Source organism: Myotis brandtii, unplaced genomic scaffold (assembly GCF_000412655.1).
Source record: "Myotis brandtii unplaced genomic scaffold, ASM41265v1 scaffold89, whole genome shotgun sequence".
NCBI lineage: Eukaryota > Metazoa > Chordata > Mammalia > Chiroptera > Vespertilionidae > Myotis > Myotis brandtii.
The window spans coordinates 1,327,504-1,342,435 of NW_005371645.1; the positions used below are offsets into that span (position 1 = coordinate 1,327,504).

Consider the following 14,932-nt stretch of genomic DNA (forward strand, 5'->3'; position numbering starts at 1 on the left):
AGTTATTAAACATTTTGTTTTTCTCTATAAAATTTGATGAAGAAAAATAAGGGTGTGCTTCCTTGAGAGAAAAGGTAGCTGCCTCGTTCCTGTTTTCCCAATTCTCTAAGTGGAGGCTGTACTTGAAGCCCCGAGGACGAGAGCTTCAGGCCTCCATGATGCTGAAAGCTCTCCGTTCCCAATGATTTTAATTCCGTGTTGGAAGCAGCTGACGAAACCCAGGGCACATGCCCAACAGACAGGACCAGCCAGTGAGAGGTGAGAGGGGAAAGAAACTGAGGCTGTGGCGACGTTTCCCACCAGTGTGAACAACCAGCATTTTATTGCATTTGAGAATGCTATCGTGTCAGCAATCAGTACTGACTACACATTTTTTTATTGTCTGCATCCACAGACACGGAATGATGGAATTACAGTTGATGTCAAGGAATGAGTTTCTTTTATGTCTTATCAAAACAAAACAAAACAGAAAGATTCCTGTTACTGGCAGCGCCCACCCTCGAAGCGGGGCGAGCACGGTCCCGCTGTGCCGCCTTCGCCTGGCGTCTGGGGGGGAGACCGCGTGAACTGCACTGGGCCCACGGATGCCTTTAGATTACAAGTCTCATTCTCAGGATAAAAAAGCAAAACCAACTCGCAAACACATCCAAAGTGTCAACAGGGTGTACCATTAACCAAAAGGTAGCAACTCTTCAAACCCTTACAACGCATGTTCTCTGCACCCTTGGAAATGGAGCTCAGCTGGAATGTGGAAAGGAGAGGAAATATTTAACTTCTTTTTTTTTTCACGATAAAAAAGCTAGTGATTTACATCGTTTTGGGGGTTAAGAATCCAGGATATTGGTTATGGGGTGATGGGATGTGGCGGTGTCAGAGCGGTCCTGTCCGTGGGGCCGGCTGGCGGCCCTCGGTCCCGCAGCGGAACTCGGCTGGCAGCACAGGCTTTAGGGACCGGAGAAATGGGTCGGCATTCCTGACAGTGCATTTGCCTGATACGAGGGACTATGTCCCAAAAGTATGCTTTTCCTTGGAAAAAAAATATGTAACAAATTGTGTTTACATTTTGGCACCTTGTAAAGTTTTTTTTTTTTTAATACAAAACGTTCAATAGCTTTGACACTCCTCGCCATTAATCACCACTTCACTGATAAACTTTGAAAGTGTGACCCTGCAATTTCATCATGCAAAATATTTACTGCAGCAGGAGAAAACATTGTTTAAAACATTTTTTTTCTCTTTTCAAATGTATGAACTTGTTTAAGATCACCAGGAAGGCAGTGTAGAATAGACACAATGGATAGGAATGTATCAAAAAAACAGATTAACACACATGCCCACGCGCACGCACACACACACAAAAAAACCTGTACAAAATGCTCCAATCAATGAGAAGAGGGGGAAAAAAAGTCTGTTAACTATGTTACAATTTAAAAGCAAAAGAAAAAAAGGTTAGGGAATTTCTCTCTCCCACGTGTCAGGAAATGTCATCCAATATTCTTAAAGCAAGGATAACTAAATAAAATACATGTGCAGCATATTCTGCAATTCCATTACATACAGTAGTTTTTTTTCCCCAAAGCTTTTTTTAAGTATCATGAATATAAAGCAGTTGCACAAAAAGCAAAAGTGTTTTGACAAACAGGTGTATGCATTTATTCCTTTTTAGGAACAATATCTAAAAAAAGAACCGCCCTCCTCCCTCCCCCAAAAAGACGAAGATTCACACAGACACGTTGGGATATATGTACAACATAATAAACCATCCCCAGGGAAGCGACCGGGACAGCCCCCGGGGTACAGAATCAGAAGTGTAAAAATCAGAGCGAAGTTTGCTTGCTGTAAAGCCTGAGAATTTTTTTTCAGTTGGTTCTCCTGCAAGGCTATGATACCTGCAACGATATGTAAAGTCTAATTTTTCCTTTTTACCTTTTGCTACAGTCTTTAGACTAAGCATGCAAGACATACGACTAAGTGCAACTGAGTGACTTTTTTTAAAATTTTAATCATTCCCTAAGGTTTGAACTGAGGTATGCGTACTAACAGTTTCTCATGCTGTTATCTTTACTCATGTCTAGCTACACATGCTGAGAATGAACTAATCTACCAGATTTGTATCCTCTTTTGAATACCAAACTAACCAGCAACCACTCCGCTGAGAAGCACAGGGCCCCCTCCCCGGCCCCGCTGGCTGCTGCCTGCACCCCGAGCTGCGTGGCCGGGAAGGCTGACGGTCTCGTGTGGCCACAGGCTGCGCCGGTACAGAAAGCCGAGACGCTTCCAAGTCAACCGCCACAGGAGTTTTTGTACCAAGCTTACGAGTGGACAGGAGTGTTACTTTTTTGAAAAATGAAAAATGCTGGCGAAAGTCTAATCAGAAAAAAAATCTTTAAACAAAATAAGGAAAGAGGATATATGCCAAGAGAAACCAAGATTACCACAGTGATCACAGCACAGTCCTTAAACCAGCGTGGCATCCAATCTCCTCCAGAAAGTGTGTTCTCGGGCTAACATCGGACGGCGCAGCTCCACTGCGGAGCTCGTCTATCCTCTCTGAGTTTGTGGTAACTGTCTCATCCGCCGGACACCCTGGTTCTCAGGGGCACAGGCGTGTGTTTTTGAGATGGGACTCCCTTCCTTTGTTTACTGCTTTAATACTGTGTCCTATTTTTATCTCAGTAGCCCCATAATCTCTCTTTACAGGAATGAATTTTGGTCTTTGTAGAGATACAGCAGAGAAAAAAACCAACAACTAAACAAAGTAACAACTTTGGTTCCATCATCCTCGTGGCCTTCTAAATTCACGAAGGAGCAGCTCTTCCTCAGCGCAGCAACAGCCTACATCTCATCAGTCGCCTCTAAATTCTCTCGCCTCCTTTGATCAACAATAAGAGGATATTTGGCTTCATCAGATAAAGCATAAAACAGAGAACATAATTTACCTTTGTGTAATATCTTTGGTAATTTTAGAAAAAAAGGTACAAAGAATATAAATTAAGCTCCAAAGGGCTCTCAAACTAAAAACAAGAGCTACGGTCCTCCAGGAGCAACTGGGGCGGAGGGCGCAGGCTGCAAGCGCGCAGCGTTCCAGGCCGGGCGGCACTGGCGTGACCCTCACATCCCGCACGCTCCTTCCCCAGAGGCCCGGCCGGACGCGCCCCTCGCTCCGTGTCTCCTACAGTTAGTTTTGACACTGGGTTGGTGTGATCACATGGCATACACACTGAGCTGCAGCAGCAAATCTGCACATGTGAAATGAACACTTTAGCGTCTGCTGAACTCGGTCTCCATTAACTCCCGCAAGTTCCATCTGAAATCTAATTTGCATTCACACAGATTGATGCCACCAAGCAGGTCTGCACTGATGTTTAAATCCACCACCACCACCACCTCCAGCAGAGCTGCTCGGGAAGCAGCTTTCTGGCCACTTTGCAAACAAAGCGACCGCACCGGCTTAGCACGGCTGGTCCCGGGCTCCACACAGGTGAGCCTCCAGCAGCCAGACGTCAGTCTCCAGATGACGAGGTGTGTGGGTGCTCCGTTTCCTGGTGCTGCTGGACGCTGTGGCGTTCCCCGAGGACGAAGGCAGCTGCAAAATCAACGCGGCGGGTCTGAGCCAGCCCTTCCCGCTCCTGCACGCTGGTGGCGGACCCTGCATTGCCCCCGAGCCCACGCTTTTCTGTCATCCATTCTCTCTCTGCAGGCCCCCTCTGCGCAAGGACCTGCATGTGTAGAGTGCAGCATTTGGGACCTTTTTGAAAAAGACCAAAACGGAATGTTTTCTGACTTTAGAGAAAACATGGTGATGTCTGAAGAAAAATGGAATGAGTGACAGAAAACTACCAACAAGAAATGACATTCAGCGTTGTGTAATAAAAACACCTATAACATTCATCACAAGGTACAGAGAACGTGAAGCCTCCAGGAGGCCGCGGGCCCAGAGGAGGCCTGAGGTCAGAACTTAAAATGGTAGAGGAGAAGCAATAAGAAGAAAAAGCAATACATTAAAAAGTTTGGGATAATTATTTTTAACCCCCTCCCCCCAAAAAACACACAAAGGCCTTCCCCATCCCAACTGGAAGCAAAAAAACCCAAACAAACAAAACCCCGCGCTGGAGTAAAGGCAGTGATAATCAACATGCAGTACTGTGCAAGCAGGCCGCCCACGGACCGGCGCTCTGGGAGAGGCGTGGCTGCAGCGTCGGTGCACATGCTCAGTTGGGTGTCCTCAGGGTCCAACGTCGGCAGGACTGCAGTTCAAAGTCTGCTGCTAAAAGCGAATCAGTTTAGCAAATTTACAACAGATGTTGACTGTTAAGAGAGGAAAATCCCAAGTACCAAACAAGTCCATCCAATGCACAGAGTACAAATTCCTTTTTTCAACAAAAAGTAGAAAAATCAAAAATACTCCCAAATGGGGTTCTGGATGGCACTGAGTTACACCTTTCAGAGTTTTGTCAAAATGCAGTGTGACTCCTCCAGACTGTACAGCAAATGGAGAACAATGTCACTGCTCATTTTTGACATGTTTTGTTTTTTTCCAATCTTCATTTTTGGGGTCGGCCTACCCAGACGTTCATTCCATGTCCTCATTTACTGCTTCATCTTCGTAATCTCTGTCCTGGTCAAAATCTGGACTGTGGTTGGCTGTGGTCACTAAGGACAGAGGCCCTTCGGCTTCCTCTGGGTCCAGGGGCTCCTCCTTGACGTGCACAGGATGCCTGGAAGCAAGGAAAGGGTCACTGAGAGAACTGCCCGCCCAGTGCAATTTAGCCGTTTCACGCAACACAAAAGCGCACCTAGGACCACACTGTCCAACACAGCGACGCTAGCCACGATGGCTATTTAAACAAAAATTAATGCAATTTAAAATTCAGTGTCTTGCCCTAACCGGTTTGGCTCAGTGGATAGAGTGTCAGCCTGCGGACTCAAGGGTCCCGGGTTCAATTCCGGTCAAGGGCATGTACCTTGGTTGCAGGCACATCCCCAGTAGGCGGTGTGTAGGAGGCAGCTGATCGATGTTTCTCTCTCATCGATGTTTCTGGCTCTCTATCCCTCTCCCTACCTCTCTGTAAAAAATCAATAAAATATATTTAAAAAAAAATAAAAATAGAATGAAAAAAAAAATTCAGTGTTTCCACTGCACTGGCCACATTTCAAATGCTCTAGGCCAGGTGTAGGCAAGGCCACCGGACGGGACAGCACAGAGCAGCATCCTGGCCACAGGAGGTGCTCCCGCCCTGGTGGCTGGAGCGTGGCGGTCTCTGGGCTGAGCGGCCATCCTCCCAGGGGCCTCCGGCCTGGGCACCCCATTCCCTGAGGGTTTATGAGGAAGCAGCTGTGACTCAGCGGGTCTGGGGGGCCTGAGACTGCATGTGCATACGCTCCCTGGTGATGCTGCTGGTCGGAGGACCACACTGATCACAGGAAACTGGCGCCCTTGTGGCGTCCTGGGTGATGACTACAAATCACGTCACCACGGGAACTAGGAATCTGTGGGGCAGCGGCGGCTGGCGGCCGCGAGAGCGGAGGCTGTGCTGCTTTGCTCGTTAGCATGCGGACCCCGCGAGAGAACTCTCCCGAGAACGACCCAAGTGAAGTCCTATCATTAATCAACTTCAAGCAAACACAGCAAAGAGACACCATGATACATGCTTGAAACTCCAAATTAATGCATATTTTTACAAACTGTCAATAAGGCAAGAAAAGCCCTGCCAGGAAACACAAACGAAGAGGAAAATGCTCCCTCAACACAACAAGATGATAAGAAAGCAGAGCCCGATCAGAATAGTGAGGCTGTCAGCTGTAAACAAGGCCCCACAGGAGGCCACTGGGGCAGCGCAAGGGCCTGGAGGAGGCCGCCACCGCCTCATTAGGGACTGAGCCGGCTCAGCTGGAGGGGCCCACAGGGATGGCAGGACATCACTCTGATAAAAACTGCGAAATGTTCGTAAATCATATTTACAACCAGGCCTTTGCAAATACAAATTACTTTGTGTTACAGGGCTTTGATATGTAAAAGAACCATTCTGCTGAGTTAAAGGCCCTTCCTGGGACAGCCACCGAAGGGAGGATGTTGTAACTGATATTATCAGTTATTATTAGTGATAAGAGGTGTTCCTGTGGACTGGCGGCTGGCTTCCTGGGTAATTGATGCTGTGCCCAAACCGGAAGGCCACCTGAGCCACTTACAACAAACAGGAGTGCTGTGTGCTGCCCCTGACCCTGCGAACCTTCAGAAAACCCACATTCCCAACCAAGAGCGGAGGGGGCAGGGGGCAGGATGAAGCGCTTTCCTAAATCGTGCCGTATTCTTAAAAACTACTTGCAAAATAAAATGTAGCTAAGCTGTGTAATAACATGCTTCACTAGTTGTGGTCCATCTACTTTCAGTTTTCCGATGGTCCTATTGTCTGTGCTTCTACAGTGAGACCTGGACTGGCTACATAACTTGCAGAGCCCTCTGTAAAGTGAAACTGTGGTTCAAAACTTAGTACGAATTTCAGGCTGGAAGCAGTCCTGAGCATGGCATCCTTCCTGTCCACTGCACACCATGCGGGGCATGCCTGGACCGTTGGCCCTGGCAGGATCCCCTGCACTCTTCTGGGAAGGATTAGGTGTACTGATTAGATTCCTTTAAAAAAAAAAAAGGCACCCGTACTCCTAATTAGGGGAGGTGTTTGGTTTTTGCCTATCCTCTCCATTTGGGGTCATATTTCCATATCCTGTGAATAAAGCGGGAAGACCATCGTCTGTGTTGTTGGCTCTACAGTGACACTCTTCATGGCTCTGTGAGACGCCATTCACACGGGACCTGGAGCCTCACTCCTCTGTTTGTGACTGTTCCCCTCCTGCTCTTTGTAGAACACAGTGGCGACTTCTATCCATGAATCTTTCTCCCTCTGTTGATTTACCTCTTTAGGATAATTTTCTAAGAATGAAACTATTAGAGCAAAGGCCAAAACATCATTATGGTTCTTATGATTTGTTGTTATAATCATTTCCAAAGGGACTATATCAATTTAGACTCAACCTCATCAGCACCAATATTACTTTAAAATTTTTTTTGTCATATTTATTAAAGCTTTTCAGGTTTACAAATCTGAATTTGATGATGTTGAGATGATACAAGACTATGGACTGGAGGGGGTGGGAGGACCTAGAAGAAATCCAACCGTCAGCAGGAAGTTCTTGCTTTATAGTTTTAGACTGACAAATATTTTGCTGGGCAAAATGAAATAAATAAAAATCATAAGCCTGCCAACACAGTTCACATTAGGGAGTATTCCCCACTCCCCTAAATTTGCAGCCAAATCTCAGTAAGATTATTAGCATCCCAAAGACACAGGTTATGACCCTATCATGCATGCCTACTGGCTCAATCCCAGTGCCGAGTGCAGGCCGGTCCCCAACCAGTGTGAACTGATGAGACTTGCTGTGTGACAACCAGACCACACACCAGAGTGACGTCAGCTTCCGGGCCCCGCCGATGCCGAGTGCAGGCGCAGCAGCACAGGCACGCGGCGCTCAGACCGTGGACGAGCCTGGCCTTCCGTGCGGGATGCACTTCGGGTGAGACACATGCTTCACTCACCCACGTGTCTCCAGAAACAGGAGCTGCAGGCCTCGCCTCTTCTCTTACAGACCAGCCCCACACACCCGCCCCACTTTCTCTCCAACTCCTACTTCCCAAAGGGCTACCAGCGAATGACTAAAACCACACATTTCCGCTCTCACGTCCGAGTAATTCCTTTGTTTAGCCACTCTGGGAACAGCGCTTTTAACTGAAGCTGGCTGGTGTTTAACGGCATCATGATCCCAGGGTGTGTGCAGAGCTTGCAGTATTTTGCTTTGTAACTCCTTTAGCTCCTATCAGGATAAAAGTATAATGCCCCAAAGCCATAATTATGTGTCTACTTTCTAGGGTTTCAAAAGAGAAACAAAATGTAATGGTATTTGAGTGTCACAGAAACAGTAAGAATGCCGAGTTCTGTTTCAACACCAGACGTTAGCTGGGCCACGGCACTAACAAGGTCCTTTAAGCCTTGCTGTAAAGTTTACAGCTTGATTTATTCCAATAGACTGGAACAGTTAAGAAACAATTTGCATCATAGCAGGGTAATGCACATTGGACAAGAATGGAAACTATGCCATTACAGAACCTGCTTAATGGAAATATGGGGTCAAAAAGAGTAACAGTCTATGACACTGATAGCAGGCACAGGGAATATGCTATTGACATATGATTATATTTAGCAAACAGTGTGAACCTGTGAGATTTGAGCAAAAAATCATATGCATTTTAATGTCTTTATGTAGGGTTTCTTTTTTTTTTTTAAAGCAGTTGAAACCTTCATTTTGTTAAAAATTATGCTGACTGCTGTAAAACATGGTTTCTGGTAATACTGGGGTTAATTCAAAGTTGTTAAACAAATTAACTCTATAGTGACTTTATCTTGTACAGCAAAAGTCACATTACTCTAAAATGTTGCCTGAGGTTTTTATCCAAATTTCTTTTTTTTCCCTTTTTAAGCGATCCTTCAAACTAAATAATAGAAATATACATCAACTAAACCTTGGAATCCATAGCATTATGAGACATAGTATCCTTTCATTCAATAACTTCAGATATTTTTGCTCTAATGAGTATTTCTTGAAGTAGCTTATATAGCAGTTTATATTTGCTCTGAACTTCCTTAATATCTGAATAAATACTCCTGTAATGACAACGATTTAAAGATGAAAACATGTGATACAATAGAAACCCCAGGCTGCGTTAGAAAGCATGATCTATGGGAACATCTCTCAGAATAATGGTGAGAAAAGGCTAAGCGACTATTCCTATAAACTAAAAGTCATTTCCAGCATTAAAAATCCTTTTCAGATCACGTTGGGCTTAAACCAAATGCTAAATAATCAAATTGCAGATCCCCCCACTAACCCAACACCTACCCTGGCAGACAGCATTTTTTCTGTCATTAGATGCCAATTCATTCTGTTGCTAATTGCTACAGGTCATATATTCCATTCCTATTGCTCAAATAATCTTCAAAGAAGATGTTAATCAGTAATTCAGAAAGTCTGTGTAGTCAAGCAGCGTCTTCTAGGAGCTGACAGTAGGCACACACTGAGCTAGTTTATTCTGTAAGGTGGGCGTCGTTTTGCAGCCACTTGCTAAAAGGCAGACTCATTCTATGACCCCCCACCCCACCCAGTCATTTGGGGGAGTGTGGTTTCTCTTCTTTTTGACCTTTTCCCCAGAAAGAGGGCACTGTCAGGTCCACCTGTTCCCTCCCTTGGCCCCCCGCCGGGGCCCAAGCCTTTGCCAGGTCTGCCTGCTCCTGGGCCATTCACATTCAGCATGGACAGCCACTGCCCTCACTTCACTCAGTCACGTGTGTGCTCATTATACTGCCGTCTGCTGCTAGAACGCTCCTATTAATTTTCCTTCTGATTTTAACCGCAACCTATCAATCATGCTGCCTTTCATTTGTGCCATCACTGCTGCCTGGGAATAGCGCTCCGGCACTGTGTTCACGGTGAAGTTCATCCCACAAGCAGGCAGACAGCATCCCTTTCTCCCTGGCAGGTGCAGCGTCCCCGAGACCTGCACACACCAAACTGCTGCACACTGACTTCAGGGGACAAAGTAGGGTGGGAGGCAGAGGGTGGAAATAATGGCCCGGGATGCCAGGCAGAGGGCGGAAAAGCAACCTGACACCCACTCTATTGCTGTGCACACCTGTAGTGCTGCATGAAGCTGGCCCTTTTCATGGGGAAGTTAGAAAATGCTGCTAAGCAAGCTAAACGTTTCCAGAAGCACTGGGTTCTGGGAAATAAAAAATTATAGAAAAGGTGTAAAAAGTGGCCACAGAAAGGCTTGTGTGCACGTAGGACAGGGAGGCGGGAGTCTGGCGCAGAGGTCTCTGGGGACAATACTCACACGGCCTGCACGGGGGACCTGCCGGGGCTGCTGTCGCTCTCGGTGCTGTTGGCGTGCTCCACCGCCCCGTTCAGCTCTTCCCGCATGGCGCTGGCCAGGCCGCCCAGAGTGGGGTTCCCCATGGAAGCGGTAGTGTACAGAGGTATACTATTCTCAGCCATGGAAGCCTGTCATCAACCGAGAGAACAATTAGGATGCAGGATGCAGAGAAGGGGCCTACTCATGAAGGGTGTAGGCAATCATCTTCAGCTTAAGCTCCTTGTAGTGTGGTTGGCAAATTCACGTTTCTAGTGACAAGCATTTTGCTTTAAAAGTAAGACTTGCGACACACGTCCCTAGCTTAGTTTCAAAGCGCTCCCTGGGGGATCAGACGCCCGCAGGGAGGGGAGACTCCATCAGCCCTGCTGAGCAGAGTCACATGGTCCAGACAAGGCCATCTAATATGAGGTTTGTGTCTGATGCTTTTTTTCAAGAGCAACTGAATATTTCCAGATCACAGGGAAATGTAATGGAATTTTCATTTCTTTATCCACTTTGATGACTCCAGTATTGGATATTAGAGATTTGATCACATTATTCTGGCTGCACAGCTCAAACTTATGAGAACTTCCATAAACATTACTTCATAGATCCTATAGAGGAGGAAGAGATTATAGAATTGGAATCAATTTTTATCTTCCCCCATCATTTCTGTTTTAATGGTTTTTTTAATTTGTTTAGTGTAGTTTGAGAAACTGGTTGAAGGTAACACCCACAAATCTTTCACTCCCAGACCAACCAATCACCTAGAATGTTAGGACTAAAAATAAACAGATAGATAGAGAGATAGACAGACAGACAGACAGACAGATAGATAAATCTCTGCCAAAAGGAAGCTCTAAATTGTATTTCTTTTGGGAACTTAAGAAGATCTATATTGAAGGTGACAAAGTCAGTCCAAATGAGTGTCAGCAAAAAAGTATGGAAATGAAAAAACAGTCCTGAACTTATTGTGGAACACTGTTCACTTGAAAGCTCTGCTGGGACTATCATCTGAGTCTCTTTTCCCTGGAAATACCCCCGGATCGGCTCTCACTGGGTCATTTCATTAGACAGTTGCAACATGGTCAAAGTGGGGCCATCTCTAGCTTGTATTTTAGCAGCTTCTCGAGTCAAAAGCTGACAAATAAAATAGAAATGTTTATGAGAATGTGCTCTTGGGGATGAGTTAGTCACCCAGTTGACAGGGCAATCAACTTGGGGTCCTTTCTCCTTGGCTCTCAACGTGTCCTAGCTGCGGCCATTCCGACTAGGACTGGATCACAACACAGGGGCTGAGGCCCGACAGTCACGGTGGCGAAAGGCATCCAGAAGGCAAGCACTTACACTGACGCTCAAACAAGGAAGATGTAAGTGAAGAGAACCAGCTTGTCCCCTTACAGAACGACCTGCTGGCTGCACAGGGACCTGGTGCCTGCTGCACAGCAGAGCTGCTGGAACATTCTTTGTTGAGTGAATGATCAAAGCAACCCCCCCCCCCCCCCCCCCCCCAGAAGTGGGTTAGCCTGCTCCATCCCGACACACACCCCAGGCCTGCACTGCTGTGGGGCCGAGCTGTGCTCCCCACACAACAAGGTTAGAAACTGCTTATGCCTAAACAAGTGGTTCCTCCTGTAGCTGATGTCACCTCAGCAACAGCTGGATGACAATTTGTACGATGGACTTAATTACATGAATGGTCCTGTGCACAGTATGTGGTTTCATACCAAAGTGGCACCTCTGCCAACAACACGACGGTGCTTCAGGCATCCTGCTGAAGCCCGAAGAGCCATCGCTCCTGGGGTGTGAGCGCCCTGGGATCCTCGGGGAAAGGCGTCTATAAATATGGAGCTTTACGGTTACCCTTAGTTACTTCCCTTTTTCAAAGCATAATGCAATCTGTCCCAAGTCCAATGTTATATTTCTGTAGTGGATCCTGCTGTCCTATTTTATATACCGTACAGCACGCATGTCACATAGTGATCTTTGTCAGATGCTGCCCGCTATGATTTCTACTTGTCTTGGAAATGGACACGGGCGATAATGGGAAGGCAGGCCTGCTGGGGGATCTGTATTGAATCGGCACAGCAGAGTTTCCTATGACACCAGCTACTGACCATGGTCCACACAGAGCAAGGAGAGGGCACCCATGACCCATCACTTCCTCGTGGGGTCAGGGTCCTGGGAATGGCAGCAGCACTGGGGGCCTCGGAGAGAACAGGAGGGGCAGAGGGTGCGGAAAACACGTGTCTGGAGAGAGGCGTGTGTGGCTCTGGAGCCACCGAGCACGCTGACTGAATCAGTCACAGTTAGGGAGCCCAGAGGACGGAGGTTCGCTGCTTTTTTTCCCTTTCCGCCTCATGAATGTAAAATGTGCTTGTAATCTTAATACTTTTCCAGATAGAGCAGAGCAGTCTTTAAATTCACAGTTCACAAGACTCCAGGGAAAATAAGTCGCTAATGAGTGGTATTTACAGTGGCGGCATCTAAGCGTGCTTTCATTTGCTTTTCTAAAGTTACTGTGTAAACTACAAGTAATTAAAAGAAATGCAGAGAGTAGTTCCTCCTGGTGGATTTGGTTCAGGCTAAGAATAAATAAATATAATTACTGAAAAGCTAAGTTCAGTGAATTTGCCTCCGCACGGAAACGGTGTAAAAGGCGTGTCATCCATTCTGGGAGCCCGAGCCGCTGCCAGGTGACCTGGGGAGTCACTGTGCGGGATGCAGAGTAGGTGCTCAATAAACACAGGTTAACGAGCCGTGCAGCCAGGTTCCCATCATCGTCTCCTCTGTAACCCAGCCCTTTCCCACAGTGCCAAGTGTCTCAACCTGCCACAGGTTCGTTATCATCCCGTAAGGAACTTTTTAAAAACTTTTGCTTCTGAATTTGTGCCGCCTTCACATGAAGTATGAATATCTGTTTATGTGCGAAGGCCTTTGGAGGGGCACAAGACATTGTAACAGCAAAGAGCCCATTTTAGGATGATATAGCCCCATCCAGAACCTATGCTGAAAAGGTCTTCCGTGGTCTGCAGCTCCAGCTATAGAGTATGTCATGTAAAAGCTATCAAGGCTCCCTGGGTCTGTGTTCCAGAACCATCTAGGTGGGTCAAGTTCAATCAGGACCCCTGGCCACAGGGACAGCCGACCTGGGAACTGCTGAGGGGCTTGGGTCCCTCCCAGGCAAGTGCCTGAGGGGCCCTGCAGTCCTCCTTGGCTTACAGAATGACTACTGCCTGGGAATTGAGGAGCACGGACGCAGAGGTGCGCAAGGTGTGAGCGCTGCCCCGGGAACTCCTGTTCGCTGGTGGCTGGTGATCTCCCTCCTGCTCAGCCGGCCTCACCCCAGCACAGCGCTCAGGGCCGCATCTGCCAGAGGAAAGGCACCCTGTGCCGCGGCGGCCCGGCAATCTGCCGGACGCGGGGTTTCTGCAGCACCCCCATCACTTACACACCACAACTTCCTATCACTCGGCGACCCACACCGGACCCCCGCGCCCCCGCCCACAGCAGAGGGAAGATGCTGAAACAGACTTGAAAAGGAGAAATGAAAAGCCCTGCTTTCTCTGTGGAGCCGGAACAATAGGAGGCACGTGACGGCGGCCTATCGCCAGCACATTAATAGCTGTGCTGCAGTAATTACACTTGTGGTATTTTTGCCTCAAGTGAAATTCTGAAATAAGAGGATGGAAATTATGATACCGCTGATAAATATTAATAAGTGAACTTTTAATTTTTTTGCCACAATATTCAAAATGCTAAGCATCCTGCTAACGCTGAAGCAGCCGATGTGTTTGCCTCCAGGGAGGACGATGCTTTGTGCACTTAAGAAAAAAGTTTAACGGAATTAAAATTTAATATCTAATTAGAGGGAGGCTAATATATTGTGAGATGAGCGGGGAGGCACTGCCCCTGCGCACGCTCCGGACGGCCATCGATCTTACCTGCAAAGCCGCGTTGAGAGGCGTGCAGTAGGCGTGGCTGCTCTGCATGTTTTTAATGAGGGAAGGGTTACTGCACAAGAGAAAGAAAACTCAAGTTAAATGCAATCACCCCCGAGTTCCTAGCTACGTTTTGTTCAAGCTTTCTGGCATCCTTCCAAATCAGAAACATCCCCCGCTATCAAACCAGAGGGGCCTTGCTCCGTATCTCCTGGCTGTATAGGGTTGGTCTGTGAACTCCTCTGGGAATACAGCTTTTGCTTTTCAAGGAAACTGGGCGTAAAACTGCAGCGTAAGTAATGGGCACTCCCTCCATTGATGAATTTTTGTGCCACAAAATACTGGCCTCCGTCAGTTTGTAAAGCGGCCACTCCGACAGAGAGCAGAGCCCTGGGCCTCGGCTATGGGCCGGACTCGACTCCTGGCTGCGTCTCTCCAGGACCTGAGCTGCGGAGCGACGTGGGGAAGGGCCCGAGGCTCCTGGGCAGCCTCCGAGGCCGGTTCCTGGAGGAGCCGGGAAGGCTGTGTCTGGGGAGGGCCACTGCCCGCAGGCTGAGGGTGCTCTTACACAGCCAGGTCTGGGAGGCAGGAGGCTATTTAATGCTGGTCCAGTAACTGAAGACAAGAAACTGTCCTAAGGAAATCTCTAACCTGGTAGAGTAAAAATATTAAATGATCACAGAGGAGATGCTGCGGGGAAGGAGTGGCTCCGGTCAGAAGTACCTCCACTTATCGGGCCAGTAGAGGAAGGATACACACTGACATCCATTTCTCTCCTAAGCTTGGAGCACTTTAATCAAACACTCCCTACATTATATTATTATTCTGAGTAAGCAAAAACAGGAAGAAATTTACCCAAGTACAAGTTTAACTATAAATAAAGCTTCCTTTTTACTTGGGGGGATTAGAGTCACACAGAAGTATTTAGTGACAGGGCCCCTGTTAGCTGCCGAATCAAAAGGTGACCAGTATCTGCATTAAAGACATCAAAAAAGCATTGCTCAAGGCACTGGTGTTCCAAGGAGAACCGAGA

At 47.3% G+C, this 14,932-nt stretch overlaps 1 protein-coding gene across 15 annotated transcripts in view; it reads right to left on the minus strand.

Annotated features, from left to right (window-relative positions):
- Positions 1–288: 288 nt before the first annotated feature.
- The window catches only part of FOXP1 (forkhead box P1), a 305,369-nt gene continuing 290,725 nt past the window's right edge, over positions 289–14,932 (minus strand). For 10 of the 15 annotated variants that reach the window (XM_005885061.2, XM_014532393.1, XM_014532392.1 and 7 more), the window contains 3 exons: positions 13,903–13,972; positions 9,941–10,107; positions 289–4,718 (listed from right to left, as the gene is read on the minus strand). In XM_005885061.2, coding sequence (XP_005885123.1) covers positions 4,574–4,718; positions 9,941–10,107; positions 13,903–13,972 — 382 coding nt within the window. In that variant the 3' untranslated portion in view covers positions 289–4,573. The other 5 variants (XM_014532398.1, XM_014532401.1, XM_014532402.1 and 2 more) reach the window with 3 other exon arrangements.